General features: G+C 40.1%; 1 protein-coding gene across 16 annotated transcripts in view; it reads right to left on the bottom strand.

The window, feature by feature from the left end:
* The window catches only part of kiaa1109 (KIAA1109 ortholog), a 93561-nt gene that overhangs the window by 23490 nt on the left and 53091 nt on the right, over nt 1–16980 (bottom strand). For 9 of the 16 annotated variants that reach the window (XM_035994659.1, XM_035994663.1, XM_035994670.1 and 6 more), the window contains 20 exons: nt 15652–15915; nt 14616–14709; nt 13151–13201; nt 11692–11898; nt 10841–11076; nt 10197–10441; nt 9993–10098; nt 9272–9369; nt 8947–9135; nt 8636–8804; nt 7900–8111; nt 6594–6677; nt 5386–5584; nt 4966–5025; nt 4561–4787; nt 3451–3627; nt 2713–2843; nt 1006–1129; nt 764–876; nt 213–303 (listed from right to left, as the gene is read on the bottom strand). In XM_035994659.1, the coding sequence (XP_035850552.1) occupies nt 213–303; nt 764–876; nt 1006–1129; nt 2713–2843; nt 3451–3627; nt 4561–4787; nt 4966–5025; nt 5386–5584; nt 6594–6677; nt 7900–8111; nt 8636–8804; nt 8947–9135; nt 9272–9369; nt 9993–10098; nt 10197–10441; nt 10841–11076; nt 11692–11898; nt 13151–13201; nt 14616–14709; nt 15652–15915 (3077 nt within the window). The remainder of the gene's footprint in view (nt 1–212; nt 304–763; nt 877–1005; nt 1130–2712; nt 2844–3450; nt 3628–4560; nt 4788–4965; nt 5026–5385; nt 5585–6593; nt 6678–7899; nt 8112–8635; nt 8805–8946; nt 9136–9271; nt 9370–9992; nt 10099–10196; nt 10442–10840; nt 11077–11691; nt 11899–13150; nt 13202–14615; nt 14710–15651; nt 15916–16980) is intronic. The other 7 variants (XM_031288648.2, XM_035994672.1, XM_035994671.1 and 4 more) reach the window with 4 other exon arrangements.

Below are 16980 nucleotides of genomic sequence, written 5' to 3' on the forward strand. Positions count from 1 at the left end.
TAAACTGTCAACATAAAGAAGTACAAAACTAAAACCTTCATCGTACTATCATCGCCTTAATTACTGATTGGGTTACAACAAATGTGTCAAGAACCTATTTGCTACAGTGCAATCAAATCTGTACATAGCGAACAAAAATGTGAATGTGTTAAGGCTTTCTCTGTTTAGTCAGTAAATGAGATACGTAGGAGGTTTTTAAGAAAGTTGTTTACCGTGTCCTGGATGTTAAAGGTGACCCGGGGTCCAGGAGAGGACGCATCCACGCGCATATCTGGTAGGTCATCCACGTCCCCTATTCTGGAACTATGGACACAGTAAGGTGATATAAACACACTGCACACATGCTTAAAGTTGTAAGTGACATTGTTACAACATACTCTACAGTATTGTTGGTTACAGGAAATACCGTAAGTGAACACTTGTTACTAATCAGATTAATTTCCAGTTATTTGTACTCATTTATTCTTCCCCCAGAGTTAATGTTTTCCCCTTGCTAAAGGTCTTACAGCGTGTCAACTGTTTTAACATTGTTACTACATTAATTCAAAATGATCTGCATAATTACTATAAACAAATGAGACTGCATCCTCTTTGTCAGAAGGTTAATGGGAAATGTGTTTCAAAAAGTGTAACCCTGACAGCAGTGGTGTGAGACAGAGGTTACTTGGTCTTGTTTGTTTACAGTAAATGCTGGATGAAGCACCAACAGTGTCATTTGCAGGGAAAGTGGCTACTCCTGCCCTTGTTTTTGTTTTTGTTTTACCTCTGTCTGTCCATCCTTTTCAGAGGGGGTCGGCCTGCGGCCGCTGAGATACTTTTGGAACGATTGTAGCTTGGTTTGTAGCCAAGACCCCACTTATCCTTCAGAGAGGCCGCCTGGCAAAGAACAACGAGACACATTCAGGTTTTTGTAAGGTATGACGGGAAATATTGTATTTGACAGTGTCCAAACTTTCTTTGGTGAATGCATAGCTAATTGAGGAAGGTAAATAGATGAGCATTTACCCTCATGCTGGAGCGACGCAGTTTCTTTCTGACGTCTCTCCTGATGTCGTTGACGGCCACAGACTCCAGCTGCTGATAGCGCTGGATCTCCTGGTTGATGGTGCCTTCACTGGCCCCCAATTTCCTGTGGTCAAGAAAAGAGGATGTAGATAGTTTTAACAAACAGACATTTCTTCAGCAGAACTAGAATTATTGATAATACTACAGTACATGTGCATGTTTGGAATGGGGGCGATTGCTCGGCCTGTGGTTTTGCTGCTTGCAGCTTTCTCGAGAACTGCTCATCCAAACAATGTACACTATGCTTCCTGCCTCGACATAGCTGTATCCCCTAGCAAAGCTAGAGCAAATGTGTAATTTTCTAAAAGCTAGCTATTTGGGACAGGAAATGTTTCGGTTTGCTACAATGTAGCATCTTCGGTCTCTTATTTCTTCATCTGTTCTTAAACGTACTGCAGCTAGCGACAGAGAGCAAGCTATATTATTATTATCATCATTATTTCGTCCTCAAACGGGGGTCTAACAGTTAATAGGGCTCCCCTCTCAATACACTGCAAAATGTGTACTGTGTACATTAGAGGTGCACGATTCAGAAAATGTCACAATTCAATATCGATTTTCAGGCTCAAGATTCGATTCAAAATCGATTTTCGATTAAAAAACTTGATTGCACACCCCTGCATATGTCCCGCAGATCTCAACACTGCACTTCCTTGGAAAATCAGCAATACACCCGCCAAGTGTGAAGTTGATCGGATGAACGGTTGTTGAGAAAAACGAAGGACAGACATACACACAGAGACTCCTTGCTTTATAGTTAAAGCAGCCATATTATGCTCATTTTCAGGTTCATAATTGTATTTTAAGGTTGTACCAGAATAGGTTTACGTGGTTTAATTTTCAAAAAACACCATATTTGTGTTGTACTGCACCGCTCTCTCTCACTGCTGCAGATCCTCTTTTCAGCTGGTCTCTGTTTTAGCTACAGAGTGAGACCTCTTTTCTTCTTCTGTACTATCTTTGATTGCACTGCACATGCCCAGTAGCTCAGATGTAGATCATGTCAGCTAGCTAGCTCCATAGACAGTAAAAGAAAGGCTGTTTCTACAACTTTGGTCAGTTACAAGGCAGGATTAGCTGGGAGACTTCTAAATGAGGGCGCACATGTAAGTAGTTCTTTTGTAGATTATGGTGAACTTGTGTGTGTTGTAGCAGTGCTTTGCTATTGAGAATGAGGTAGCATGCTAGCGTTAGCATGCTAGCTTTAGCCATAGCGTTAGCATGCTAACGCTACAAGCTAATGGTTGCGGTTAGCCTTCTCGTTTCGGCTTGTGACGTCACAAGCCGTGCCGATTTTGAACAGCTCACCCAGAGACTGAAGGCAGGACACATTCAGAAACCGTATCTCACTCTAAACAGTATGGGTGAACAAAGTTTGTATGTGTGTGGAAGCACCAGAGACACAACATAACACCCCAAATCCCAGAAAAAGTGATTTTTTCATAATATGGGCACTTTAAGATTAACTGTCCTGAATGTACAGGTATGTGATGTACTGTCTTGATTTTATTGTTAAAACTGTCTTTCACTGAACAGAAGAGCTCTCCGAATTCCGTTGCATGTTACCATGTACAATGACAATACAGGCTATCTATCTATTGCATCATACAGAATGAGAACCAACAAGTGAGTAAGCCGGAATCTTACTTGAGGTCGTCGATGACTTTGGCCTGTTCATTCAGCTCTCTGATGTCGACCACCCTCTTGGTGAACTTCCTCCCACGGGGGTCAATCACTTGGTTCCCCATCGCCGCCTGCCTCCTGGGGTCAATCGTCTCCTGTTGGGTCAATGCAATGATACACACCCGAACATATTTATCTGGTAAAACTGATGACAGAATGAAACAAACCCGCTGATCAAACCCAAAAAAATAAATAATTTGTATGAAGAATTTCCGCCAGGCAGCTGCTGTAAATAAGAATGCATCTTTTTCCAAATCTGTCTGATTAAAGATGAGTTATTTTCAATTGTTATGATTCATGTACAGTACATTATATGCAGTCCAATCCAAACACCAGGTATCATAAAACACAGAATGTCACAAATCAGGAGACAACACCGCCACCACCATCACCACTCCACTCCACTCCACTCAAAGTGAAAGAGGGAAAAATAAAGCTCTACTGCCACAGGGAATTGTGTAATTTATTTCTTTTCACCCATCATTGAAGCTTAATGAGGAGGGCAGTGAAATCAAATGCTAAGCAACACAATTCTCCATTACAATGCTATTTAGTTAAAAGCATGCCGTAAAATAGCATTGCTCAGCATTTTGGAATCAACAACCTTCATCTATTAACTGCAGGTGCTTGAGATGTAACGCCACCTTGCAAGTGATTTTGTCAGCCCAAAGAAGAAGTTTTACACTGTGGGTGGCTACATACACAGGCCCAGGAGAGAGGTCTTTGGGCCCTGGCACTGCCCGCTCGGAGGCAAGGCGATGCACAGTTTAAGTAGTCAGCTGGACCAGACACACTCTGAGGCCTGGGGCTGAGGCCCAGGATGTGGTTTACCAGACGCTTCCTTAAGGTCAGCCGAGGGCTGAACTGGCTTCCTGGACTCTGTAAACAACGGCAGGGACAGATGGATGGAGAGGTGGAAGAATGGACGACTTGGTTCAGACTTTACCTTCTGAAGCTTTAAGGTAAGCCAGGTAGGATTTGTTCAAATGTATTGAAGAGATAATAAAGGAGTAGTTGGTTATTTTGGGAAATACTCATTGGCTTTCTTGCTGAGAGTTAGATGAGAAGATAGATACCACTTTCATGTCTGTCTGTTAAAAATAAAGCTACAACGGGCAGCCAGTTAGCTTAGCATGAGGTCTGGCCAAAGGTAACTAAATCCACCTATCAGCATTTCTAAAGCTTACAATATTATATTATATTATCAATACATTATATGTAATTTGTTTAACCTGTACAAAAAACAAAGTCTTGTCATCACTGTAAGGTTACCAGGCAACCAGTGGAGACTTAAATCCCCCCATAAAACCACAAACTGTCGCTTTAAAGGGTGCTGGTAGGCGGATTTTGTTACCTTCAGACAGGGCCAGGCTAGCTATTTCCCTCTATTTCCAGCCTTTGTGCTAAGCTAAGCTATCAGTCTTCTGTAGCCTTAAATCCAACACAAATATTTAAAAGTTTAATCAATATTGCCATCTAACCTTCAGCAAGAAAGCGGTTAAGCATAATTGCCAAAATGATTAACTATTTCTTTAACTCGGGGCAATGACCAGTAGTAAGCTCTACAGCTGAAGTTCACTATTTATGGTCTGTTTTTTCTTCCAAATCTAAAGAAATTGATTGAATGGATATTGTCTGAGAAAGTCCTAATTGGAATCACAAACCAGAACATGTGATCTACTGTTGACAGCATATTTTTGTAAACATTACAATGTGTCATCACATCCTCATTTATACAATTATTTTATACAATATCATTTATACAATAGCCCAAAAAGAATGATGACGTAGATAAACCCAATATTGACTGACCATGTGGATGGTAGGTGACATGGAGTCGGCTTCGTCCTCATCTGATAGGTCGGCCATGTTGACAGAGTTTAGGTCAGCGATGTCGTCCACGTCCTCCTCGCCTGTCAGTGATGTCAGCGTGTTACCCAGCGCATTGAGGCGCTTGCCGATGTTAGGATCCATGTGAACATCGATACCACACATTTTCCAAAGCACATTCAGATTCCAGGTACCGGCACTACTGCTCTCTGTTATTTGAGGAGGAGGAGAAGGAGGAGGAGGAAGAAGCCAGGAGGGAGAGGAGACAAAAAACGGCAAAGGATGCGGATTAAATGAATGCCAAAACAAAATATTCAGACAATTGTCTCATGCTTATTGTGCAGCTCTCGAGTGTGATCCATATTTTATAGACCAGAAAGAACTTGCCTGCAGAAGGTTGCCCTATAGTCCTGGAACATACTTCATATGTACCATCAGGAACTACACCTGTATACAGACCACACACAGAGACACACAGGCAACAGCCAATCAATATTTTAGAGGAGCTGGGTGCATTGAAAGTTACATAAGAATATCGGTTTCTACCTACTGAAGTCAGGTCATTAATCATATATATTTGTTTAAAATCTGTATTTTATGTGAAAAGAGACTCAATTAACCTGTTATTAAGTATGTGTTTAAAATGCTACTTGCAACACTTAAATATAAATAAATGGTTCTATATTTTATTTTGAACACTTTCTTCACTCAATCAAGGCTTTTGACATGTATTAAATGTAATTAAACTGAATAAAAATTACCAATATGTGAGACAAAATTCGCACATAAATATAATGCGTCACTCACAAGCATTCATGACCGTATCCCCTCGGATTTCAGGTTTCCAGTCGTCCCAGGAGGTCTCGAAGCCTTCGGCAAAGCGGATGCAGAAATTCTTGAAGTGGCCTTTGCTTACCAGGGACTCCGAGGAGCAGGCGGTGATCAGCGTGCTCTCAATGGTCAGGACCATAGCTGAGCCGGTGTCAAAATCTATGCTGTGGTTGGCCTGGCAGAGGGGCAGGGAGAGGGAGGGTTACCCAGGCCTCAAGTAAGGGTGAAGTACATGGAAAAGAACCCATTTTTATTTGTTCGGAAAACGTAGAGTTAGCTGGTAACACTTCATTCTACTGTACAGTATATGCACTTGTAATGCTGATCAATGCCGCTATTTTCATGTGATTTTAAATAACTACTTTGGTAAATTTACTTCTGATCATTATAGTTTTGCAAAACTGGTAAATAAATTTCTGTCTGAGTCCACAAATGACAGACATATTATTAAGCACTGCTCCTATATATACACACCAATGAGTGAAATGTTACCAACCTTTTCAGTTCGTTAGATTGTGTTTAATTGTAGGATTGGGGGAAAATATTTCCCTTGAATTTCTGGATTAACTTTAAAAAAATGAACACAAAAATAGTGGGTCTGATCATCATCCCAGTCATTAGTGGAGGCAGGTCAAATCATGTTTACCTCCCGACTAACCGGTTATCTATTATTATGACTTGGATCAAAATCAGACCGCAGTTTTGGAATTTATACTGCAGGAATCCAGGTAATTTCCAAATGCTTTGTCTTTCAAGAATAGACACGAGCCTGCCATGCGCACCACTGCACCGGGTCATTAGATCTGGTATTGTGTGTGCAATTTTATACAATTTCATGGCAGTCTCATGGCAGTCTCATGAAAGAGTTGCCTAAAGAAAATGTCCTTGTTTCCACTTTAACAACAGATAAGGAATACTCTGGACACCGACTGGCATAATCTCTTTTTTTAGTAGGAAGTAATTACAAGCCCCAAAAACCTCAGGCACAAGCTCAAGCTTAATTAGTTGCTATGCCAGCTTTTTGGGGGATATTTGATGGTTGCAAAGTGGTGTGACCTGCCATTTCTTAACAAAAAAAAGAGCACTTCTGATGCAGTGTGCTTGTGACATGGAAGAGTATTGATCACAGGAAGTCATTGTCCCACAAAAAGCCATCACAAGAGATGTAATAAATTGTAGGTTACTTTTCGTGCATTATTTTGCCGGCCTACTGATGTGCTGGCCCCAGCTTCAGAGTTGATGCCCTCCGTAACTGGTACTTGTCCTCTCTATGGAAATAAGCGTGACATAACAGCTGGTATATCTTGTCTCTATGGACATACTGTAGTATAGCATAGTATTGGAGTATAACAAGACAACCCATATGAACATTCATTAATATCCAGTGTTTCCCCTAAACGTTTCTATTAGTGTGTAGGGGTGGTCATGTTAATCTTTCAATCTAAAATAAAAGATTAATAATATTTTCATTTATTTTAAAGCAATTCTGAATTATTTTACATATAAATAAACATACAAAATAAATAAAAACAAAAACATTTCAGTAGCTAAGTCTGAGGAGTACTAAAATGGCACTCAGTGCATGACATCAAAATAAGTACTACTGGTGCACGTCTCCTGGATGGTTTATCATCATACAAAAATGGATTTTGTGGACAAAAATAAAACAAACAAAACAAACACGTCACTGACATTATTCTCTTAAAACACATTTAACTGTCTCTACAGTACAATTCAAATCAAATTTGTTGCCATTTTATTACAGGCCAGCCAGCATGTTCCTGTGTTATAGTTGTGTATCATATCGGCGGTTGTCTGCTTTGCATTAAAAGTGTACATTTTAGAAGTTGTTGAGGGAAATGAAGGTGTGTGGTGGGGCAGATTACTAACAGCTTAGCTAGGGGAAACACTGATATCCAAACTAAAACAGAGAAATTGTTCTTTTAGTAAAGAACAAAAATGCAATTGTGATTCTAAGGCTATATATGTAAGCAAAGTGAATGTCACGAACACTGGTACAGTTAATGGTGCCAAGTGCTGATGGAGATAATGATAAATCTATTTTTTTTTTTTTTTTTTTTTTTAAAGAGGAGATGACGTGAATGAACAATTTGACAAAAGAAGCCCCAAAAAAATTCCTGTGTGCTTTACTTTTCCTTAGGTAGAATTAGATTCATAATAAAAGTGCTTTTGTTTAAAAAAAAACTACTGACAAGACAAAACAACAACTTGCTTTTAAAACAATAACCTGACAGGCATGTCATTTCTAAACCACGGCTTATATGCCTAATAGTAAAACACTGCTAAACATGTAACCATGGTATTTCAATGATCAATCAAAGATCAAAATCACAATAAATGGGAACTTTTTAACTATATGACCTTAAAGCCAACAAATTGCAAACCTGCTATTGTTTATATTAGTAGAACTTGTTACAGTTCTACAATATTGACTTTGGAAGATCCAAACCAACAAGCATAGCAGATTACCTGGGATGTGTTGGTGATAGGTAGGCAGATGCCCAGGTCGTTGACGGTCAGTTGCAGGAAGAGGGTGCTGAAGGCCTGGGCTGAGGTCTGCTGGATGCCTGGCAGCTTGTCCACCACCTCTTTAGTGGCCATGTGGATGTCCTTGTTGAGGGCCAAGCGCTGCTCGTTCCAGTTATCATACGCTGCCTTGTAGTTCAGCCAGAAGAGCACAGCTGCAGGAGGGCAAACATGTTGGAAGAAAGAATTTAGAATGACATCCTGAATGTCATGTAAACAAAGTCACATTAGATTTAGAGCAATCAGTGGTTGTTATTTGTTCCGTGTGAAAATCCGATGCAATTCCATCACTGAGCCATCCTTCTTTTACAATCAGTGTTGAGTTGGTAGAATGCTTAACGGTAACTATGGGCAGCCTCATAAGCTGCTATGTTGATGATGTCTTCAGTGTCAACAAACAAAGTTAACAGGAAATGGTTACAAGTTTTGTTAAGGTACACAGGACAAGCTTTCACATTCAATTTTTTCTATGTAAAATCAACTGTTAACAGTCTATTTCTGTTTGTTGTATTGTGTGAAAAAGGGGCTGTAAAATGTTGTCTTCATCCAGCTTCTTTCCCATCATAGATAGGTCATGTTATACAGCAAATAATTTGTTGTTGGATTATAAAATTTGTCTGTGCCCAAGAGTGGGGAATAAAAAAAGTGAAGTGTGATGCAGAGAAACAGTAAACTGAACCTCTGTCAAATGCCACCGGCTGGGCAAAAACAATCGGCCTGTTGAGCGTGATGAGGACAGCCTCCTTGTCGGAGGAGCCACTGATCTCCTCCTGCAGAGCATTCCGCAGACCGATCCGGGTTCGAAAGTACGCCACCTGGTGGAAGTCTGAGCCAGCTTCTTCATACACCTGTAAAGTGAAGGGAGAAAGGGCATCACATAGCTATCTACTGTAATATTTAAGCCAATTCTAGACCTAAACCGGAGAGCTTTTATTTCAATTTTCATTTTTTCTTTCTTCATTTTTTTTATTTCATGAGGCTGATCTGTACCTGGTGCTTGACTATCTGTCCCAGAGCCAGGTGGAGATCTACTTGACATTTGCCAAACAATTTGAGGTAACTGCTGCTGCCACCGGGCTGAGCCTTGCACTGGATCCTGTTGGATAGCTCCAGCTCGATGAGGCCTGTCTCAAAGCGGACAGCTCGCATAGAAGGAGTGGTGGCGGTCATCTGGATTCCCTGTGAACAAATAAACAACATTTAGAAATTTCCTAAAAAGCTTAACTAAGACTCAAAATTGACCTGGTGGCTTCAACCACTGTGACTGATATCCTACTTTGGTTTTCCATGCTGAAAGAAACTCAACATGAGATACCTTGAACATGAGGCTGAGAGAATAAAGCAGGATTTTGGGCTTGTCAGCATCCGTTGAGGTGTCATACTCATTCCACAGTGGAATGGGTTGTTCTCCTCCTGTATGAATAGAGAGAATACAAGTCAACCTTACAAGCCCACACAGACTGTTGTGAAGTGCTAGATAACGTGCGATTTAGTGGGATTATATTGTCTGTGTACCTGTACGCTGTATGTCAGCCCTGATATCTGCCTGACATGTCCCAATGCTACTAAATTTAAAGACTCTGACGTGAATGGTTACCATTCTCATTATTCTTACCTTACAATGGCATAAAACGCCAAGTTCTCTCTCTCTCTTGGGCAATTACCTTGCTCAAGCTTAGCGAGTTAAACAATTAAAATCAATACTGTTGTGGAAATGAACATGACTGGATTTGTGTACGTGCCTTGTGCATTGTTTTGTGAGGAAAGGAAAGTGGTTTTTTTTTATTGACTGAAGTAGCAGCTACAGGCTACATAATACTGTTGGGAACAGGGAGATGTTTAAAATGAGATTAACTTTATTGATCGGAGACGAATACTGGGCCATTACAGCAGCAAAGAAAAGGATAGAGTTTTGTACAGGTTTAAAAGATACTAAGGTAAAGTTGATACGTTTTGTCTAACAATATGTTAATGAGGTAAGTTTGCAGTAAAGAAAATGTATATGTAAAAGTGTGTGTTGGTCTTTGGTAAAGTACCTGAGACCTTCTGAATGACCTCGTTGACTTCCTTCATGAAAACCTTCTGTAGGAAGACCAGGTGGTTGAGCAGGTCTGTGGTCAGGTTGTGCTCAAATGAACCAATCTACACATCAGAGAAGACCAGAGGCAAGTTAAGAGCAACACTGTCTGCTCCGTTAATCCATTTATATAGCTTTTATTTATTGTCCTGGAGCCTCGTACCTCGGCCACACAGCGCAGGTAGTTGCCTTGGAGGTAGTTTCCTTGCTTTGTGGGGAAGTCGTCAGGTGCCCAGCCCTGGTCTGAGTGGCTCTCGTGGTCCTCCATGATGTACTCTCCTGACATGGTGACTGGAGGCAGGGTGAGGCTGGCTGAAGGCGGCATGGTGGACATGTCCACTGGGGACACTTTGGACTGGAAGCAAAGTTTGTGGTTTGGCAACTCAAAGGTGAAACTGGTTTGTGCCCCTAAAGAAAAAAATTGTAATTAGTATTACTTATTCTGGGCATGCCTCAACATTGATATTAACACAAGAAAGACAAAGTAGTGGCCAGGTTAGCTCAGTTGGTAGAGCGGGTGCACGTATATAGAGGTGTCCAGGGTTCTAGTCCGACCTGTGATGATTTCCTGCATTTTTTCCCCCTCTCTACCCTATCATATATAGCTGTCCTTTCAATTAAAGGCTGAAAAGCCCAAAACAAAAAAAAAAATCTTGAAAAAGAAAGACAAAGTAATATTTGTTTGTTTTTAAATTTAGTTTAACTAGAACTTTGAAAAAACCATAAGATGTGAAATCTGTCTTTTCGCACAGGAAAGCTCTGTATTAGTTAACTAGAAATCACACACACACACACACACACACACACCTGTCATGCCATGGCTCTTCATGCGACCCATTTTGTACTCTGCTTTGAGTGAGGGCAGCAGCGCAGCCCCGATGGTGATGCCATCCATCATGGCGCTGAACTTGAGGACGATGGGCTTCTTCTCCAGGCCTTCGGGGAGCTGAGGGAACTCGTTGGCTTCTATGGGGGTCTGATTGATGCTGGATGCTTTGTCAGAGGGTTGCGGGGTAGGGGTGTCCTCCCTATTAGGAGGTTGACTGTAAGAGGAGAAAAAAAAAAAAATGTGTCACTCACTCAGTCAGGATTGGCTCATGATGTACAAAAGGTGTGGGCTTTTAATATGTGAAGGCGGTGCTCTATCAAGTAACTGTTGCTATCTTAATAGCTGGATTGGACAACAACACTGTTGTTGGAAATACACACACACACACACACACACACTGAAAACACACTGATTTAGTGATGTGTGTGTTATTATGGAGAGCTTTGCAGATACTGGCTCATATTCCTGTGAACATCAAATTATAGAAAAGTTGTTAATACCCTAAGCACACCTACAACTCTATGAATATATTAACATAATTCAGAATATTACCATGGAAACAGGCCACACACAGTCTTTGAAAGCAGTTAACTGGCAACAGTGTGGATATGCTGCAGTAACCTGTCACTTATGGAGATGAAAGACTTCTTATGAGGATTTTATTAAGTGTAGACTACAATCTAATGACATTAGTGTTTGCTTGACGGATTCATTAAGGATTTGAAATATAGTTACAAGTGTGCAACATTTCAGAGTCAGCTTCTCGCTACTTTTAAATGCTATGAATGAGACTTATAAGATAGAGAAACGAAGAGCGAAGAGGACATACACATTGGAGGGCTGGCGGATGAGGTCAGAGATTTGTTTGGAGAGCTGGTGGGAGCTGCGGACCATCATGCTGTGCAAAGTAGCCGGGTGCTGGGGGATGTTGATCATGATGGCCCCCACTTTGAAGACGGCTGCGTTGTTGGTCTTCAGTCCTCGCTGGGCGCTGTACAAGGCCTGGGACTTGGCAATGTTGCATTTGACCACCGTTCTGAAACACAGGGTTAACTGGAATGAGCAACACGACTGGAATTTGATTTTCTTTTCGGTGATGTGGACATATGAATGGATGTGCAACTTTACTCAGAGGACATCAAACAGTGAAACACCATGCAGATTCAGGACAGCATACAGTTTTTTGGGCACAGGAAGAATGAGCAACCAGAACAGTGACACGTTCCACTATGAATGAAGAATGAATTGTACAATATGGCAGCCGAATGCAAGTTGCACTTTTCTTTGTGTGATCCTGCCTCTTGTAGCAAATACAACATTGTCTATAGTCTAAGATGGCTTATTACGTGTTATTCTACTGAATCTGGAAACAATGCTGAAATATCAGACTGAACGTAAGATAGTTCAGTATTTTGGCTGTAAACATTAAAAGGTGCTGTAGGTAGGATTATGAAGATCCAGGACTTAGCCAAAACATTTATACATCGACAACTTCTTCGCCCCCCTTTCCGCTAAAGCCCAAACGGTCTTCTAAGCCCCTCCCCCCACAACGGAGAGCTGTGCGCGATAGAGCGCGTGTGAAGAGGGGGGAAGGGGAGGAAACCTATCTGCAGTTCGTGCGTGGGGAAGGGGGAGGGGAGGACGCTATGAAATACTTGTGCCTGAGCAGTGATTGACACGCAGTTAAACATCCCCCATGGCCCTGATTGGTGCATCTAAACAGGGAGCTGTGGGTTTTTGCAAATCGCACTACAGGCTGTAGGTGGTGCCAGAGGAGCTAGATTTTTTTTTTTTTTTAATTACCTGCTTCATGTAGTTCTACTTGAACATAGGGTCAGTTTCAGCAAATATGATAGAAAGTTAGTTTTATAAGGCTTACCTACTGCACCTTTAAGCTTTCAGGATTACAGTTTTTACAATTGGTTACATACACTACACTATATAGTTCTTCACCAACTAAACCTGGAAAAAATGCTGAAATATCAGACTGAATGTAAGATAGTTCAGTATTTTGGCTGTAAACATTAAGGGAAGAGTCCAGAATGAAGAGATTCACAAATAACTTTAAAAAAACAAAACCAGCCAACTTTCTGCTTTCATAAACCAATGAAAGTGGCTTCATACACACACAAACAGGTAACATCTGAACAAACAGATTCCTGAGAAACTGTTCACTGAAAATACACATGGATGACGGGCGACTCAGACAAATGAAGGGTGTGCATTCAGGGCAGCTGTGTTTTTAATGTACTAATGCGTGTGAGCCCTGAATGGTAGCAATAACATACAGAAACTCTTGTTTAGCTGTGCTGGTGGGAGATGTTGGGAAATCCTCCAGTCTATGCAAGTAGTTGGAAAAGAAAGAATGTAAAAAAAAAAGAAGAAGAGCAGAAGAAAGTGTGAAACAGTTGTGAGACACCGTAAAGGTGAAAACAGAGTTTTCTATAAGCAGAGAGTCATGCACCCTTTGTTTCTGTTTTAGATGCACAAGTTTGTGATAAAAAAAGGCTCTGGATTAATAAAGTAGCTCAAACTAGAACAAACTAAGCAATCTAGTCATTTGCATAAATTATTCCACTTGTGATTCATTTTTAGTATACATATATATATATATATATATATATATATATATATATATATATATATATATATATATATTACTGTGCCTGAGTGCAGTACCTGACCCACCACACTAAGTAAAAAATGTTATGTTATGTTATGTTTAAGGATCAGCCTTGAATTGTTTAAGTTTAAGTATATCTCAAAACAACTGCTAACATGGTAGACACAATGCTTTAATTGTGAGCCAACACATTTGCACTGGAGCCTGTTGTTAATTATAGCTTATTTAATGTATTTGTCGCACTGCAATCATTCCTACATACATCTCAATGTCAGTAACAACTAAAGAGTGCCAAGTTGTGTGGCATATGCAAATTCAAACACATGAGTGCAGTTCAGAGCACACAGTATGACAATAGGATTAAGTCCCAGTTTTATGTTCACAGTGGGAGCATCTGTTAAATAGAATGAGATGAAAAAAAAAAAAGCTTCTTATTGAAGCAGCCGTTCTAAACTGAATCAAAGCAGCGTGGAGATGCATCAGTCCGCCTCAATGCATGACTACAAGGCGTGTAAACTGATTAGGGTGGTTATGTTTTGAGGAAATTGCATGCAGTAAAAAACAAAAACTGCAGTTAAAATTTCCCAGCTGGAAAGGAGTCGGTAATTGGGTCCCGCTGAGCTTGTGGAAAACACTGCATCTACTTTTTTGTTTAAGCTACAACACCACCTTTTACCAAAGGCACTTGACATTTAAGCATCTTACGTGCCAGTTGCGTCGCTGTGTTCTTGTGCAAGTACAAGGTATTCTTCTTTGACTTTGACTTCTTTGACTATTATTTTGATATCTTAAAAAAGTAAATAACCATTTTGGCGAAGTTTTAGTGTAATTAAGTTCTATATCTTTGAGACTACAGTGAAAATCAAGATGTTATTCTCTTAGGTACAACAAAAATGTAAGAATATTGAATCAAAAAAATCATTATTTGTTATAATTCAAAAAATAAAGACTCATTTATTACAGATTTAAAACTTCAAACAGCGAGGGTTAAGATCAATACACAAGAATGCGTGGTGAAGCTGCTATTCAAAGAATTTCTTTCAAGATGAGACATAAAAACCTTTATATTCAAAAAATAATTGTTAAATCAATTCCCTAATAAGCAGAAGTTAAGGAGAATTTGTACGTACTGGATGTCAGGAGTTATGCCTTCCAGCAGAACAATGTTTACCCCTCCTATGTGAGCCGATGCACACGTCTCAGTCATTTTCTGGTGCAGAATATCTGTGGACACATGAACATTGACTACATCAAACAGAACAAACGTTTACCTACCTATTGCTGACTACTTTTTTTTTTTTTTTGCAAGAATGAAATGACGTATGGAGTCAAAAATGTAATCAAGGGCTTTATTCTGGAACTTCATCTACTACATCTTAAAACTCCTAAACAGAAGAATAGATGCTGGAAGTTTCAGGATGAAAGACAAATGTTAAAATTAAAATTGATTTCATGCACCAAAGACAAATCGTGCTCTGGTTTATTGGCACGTTTAAAAATTGGCATCTTTAAACCAATCACAATCGTAATGGGCAGTCTAGCTAGCCTGCAGAGATCTGAGGAGCAGTTAACCATAGTCCTCATAAATCCATCGGAGTTTAAAATGCCAACACAAAGAAAGCAGAAAGTAACGGAAAAGAGCGTGATCCGGCGGAATTTCCGGCAGCACCGGAGCAATCCCGGAAGTGGAACGTCGTGGATATAGACTAGTGCATAGCTAACAAGTTTGCCTGAAGTGACAGACAAAAAAAATAGAACACACTAACAAAAACTCATTCCCATTAACACTAGGGCTGCTCGATTATGGAAAAAAATATAATCACAATTATTTCGGTCAATATTGAAATCACGATAATTTAACACGATTACTCGTTGACTTCTGGAAAGATGTTGCAATTATTGAACTTAAACAGTGGAAAACGTTGAAATAAATCAACAGTAAAAAAAACACATACAACTGTGAAATTTGCCTTAATGCTTTTCCTATTTAAACTTTTCCAACACAAGAGAAAATAAGAGTTTACTTACAAAACGTAATGAGCTAAATAATTGTTTTTCGCGATTATTCTGTTTTTGTGATCATTGGGAGTCAAAATCATAATCACAATTAAATTTTGATTAATTGCACAGCCCTAATTAACACCCATACAGATCTCAACCCCTCACCTTTCATCTTCTCCTTAAGGGTGAAACTCCCATGGATCTTCTTCAGCTCAGCCTCCATGGTCAGCCCGCCGATGTCGGCCTCCAGGTGGGTGCGGTTCACCATGCCGATACCGAACACTATGAGTGTGACGTGCTGGGGCTCGGAGCTCACCAGGCTACGCCGCCGCCCGCCTGCGCCAGGGGGCTTGTTGGGCGTGGTGGGCTCCTGCTGCTCGTTCTCAAAGATCACTTTACAGAATGGCTCTGAGGGCCGACGGCCACCTTCTGTAGAAAAGAGATCGGAAAAGCAAAGTGTACATGTAGAGAGGTTTAGTAGAATACATATCAGCATGCCAAAATAAAAGTCTTACAGGTGTTTATGCTGCTATTGTGTGATCAAAACTCAATTACAAATATTATGGTCCTGAACTTCATGTTACAGCAAACTTATCGAGGGGTCAGAGGTCATTAGTGGCTCACTTGAGAACAGGAATCCTTCCCCTTGCCCTTGAAGTTGATAGATTTTAAAACATCCAAGAAGATAAAAGGTTGTGCAAACTATGTGAATTAGGAGAAGGTGAGTATGAATCACATTTTCTTTTGTATTGTCCTTATTATGATGAGTTAAGAACACCCATCTTAAATGAAATGTCTGTTAAAAATCCTGAAATGTTCTGGGGTACTGAGGGCGACCAAATGGAGTGGTTGTTTAGATTTAATGTACAGTATACAGTATCTTTTTTAAACATAAAAACATCTGCGAAATTACGTTCACTAAACGCACCAGACTCCATGTAAATAAACAGTAATTTTAGCATCGTAAAATACACTTACATTAAAAATTGACAGAAACAAAATAAAACTATGAAAAGCAGTTTTGGGTTGTCTTTCCACTTTTCCAACCATCACAACTCTGGTTTTGGTTGAAATAAACACATAGTTTACCGATTTACATTTGAAAATATGTAGGTTCTATACACGCTAAAAGCATTGTTTTTTTAAAATGGAGTCTGGTGGGTTTAGCGCTAGCGACCTCAGAGCTGTTTCTGGTTAAACAGAAAAGTTTTAAAGAGGTTTTAAAAAAGGTATATCTCTGTAGGGATCCTTTCCATAATGTTGTCAGACACTTAGAATAATAATCTGAGTCCTTTAGTGGCAAAAACAGCACTTTTAGTGGACCAAACTGACGCTGAACATTTGCCCCATAGGGTTACATTGCAGCCCGGTCTGTGGCTGCCGGTTACAGCGTTCACGTTAATACTAGTACCAAACGTAATACTGGACCAATTTCAAAGATTGTTGTTCCGATCAGTCACTTACACACAAAAACATAGGAAAATAGGATCCAGG

The sequence above is a fragment of the Sander lucioperca genome, chromosome 18 (genome assembly GCF_008315115.2).
Source record: "Sander lucioperca isolate FBNREF2018 chromosome 18, SLUC_FBN_1.2, whole genome shotgun sequence".
Taxonomy (NCBI): domain Eukaryota; kingdom Metazoa; phylum Chordata; class Actinopteri; order Perciformes; family Percidae; genus Sander; species Sander lucioperca.